Source organism: Penaeus monodon, chromosome 30 (genome assembly GCF_015228065.2).
Source record: "Penaeus monodon isolate SGIC_2016 chromosome 30, NSTDA_Pmon_1, whole genome shotgun sequence".
In the NCBI taxonomy this organism is placed as follows: Eukaryota; Metazoa; Arthropoda; class Malacostraca; order Decapoda; family Penaeidae; genus Penaeus; species Penaeus monodon.
In genome coordinates, this window is record NC_051415.1 from 33,111,442 (window position 1) to 33,112,374 (window position 933).

Genomic DNA, 933 nt, shown 5'->3' on the forward strand with positions numbered 1-933 from the left:
CAGGTGGGATTCTTATGACTGTCAATCTATAATGTTGCAGATAAACCTTCATATATCTCCGGGACTGAATCTGGAACGGTGACTGTAACCAAAGGAACTATTTCTTCTTTCGATGACAACTCTAAAGCCGCAAAAAAATCAGCGAAATGCGCAAGCGAGTGTTCTTGCATCACTGCCGAAAGTGAAGGTATGTTTTGAGAGATTTCATTTTGAATTAAGTAGAGAAGTGCTTGGAAAGTTGGTGAAAAGAACTTAGAGATAATATTTGGAAGGTTAGTGTAAAAGAACAACTGACAAAAATTTCAACTTGATTATTAATTTGCTGAGTATAACTTTGCATGTCTCCAAGTACTGTATTTTATTTGTGAAGAAGGAGTTATTTAGGATAATCTGATTATTTACTTCTTTTTAGGGTCTTAGCAATCTAGGCAACACCTGTTTCTTCAACTCAGTAATGCAGTGCTTGGCACAGACACACTTCCTGACACAGCTTCTAGATGTACAATGCCAGAGTGGTCAAAGAGTGTACTTACCTGGACAGGCAAAGTCATCTCTTGATGATCCTAAAAAGTCACAAATCACAGAGAATGGCAGAATTCAGCAGAAGAAAAAAGAAAAAATTCCTCTGAATGAAAATGAAGAGGATGTGGAACTGGTGTGTATCTATCTTTGCTTTATAATTGTTATTGTTGTTTTTTCCACCTCATACTGGAATTCTGTTTCATAAAGAAAACTTATATTGTCTGTAAGCTAAAATTTTATTGATTCCAAGCCAGTATGTAAATGTGTCAACTTATGTCATTCACATCTATCTTATGTTATTATCACTTGGATATCCCTATTTTTTTGTTTACTTTTCTTAAGCAACTTGTAGATGTCTGGAAATAATTTTTGTTTATTGTTTTGTGCTTGGCACTTAACTAAGTGGGGCCA

General features: G+C 35.0%; 1 protein-coding gene across 1 annotated transcript in view; it reads left to right on the forward strand.

The window, feature by feature from the left end:
• LOC119592727 (ubiquitin carboxyl-terminal hydrolase 16-like) overlaps positions 1 to 933 on the forward strand; it is a gene marked incomplete at its 5' end in the record, with an annotated part of 3,579 nt that overhangs the window by 2,292 nt on the left and 354 nt on the right. Inside the window, 2 exon segments of the mRNA XM_037941662.1 lie at positions 41 to 187; positions 413 to 655. Of these exon segments, the coding sequence (XP_037797590.1) occupies positions 41 to 187; positions 413 to 420 (155 nt within the window).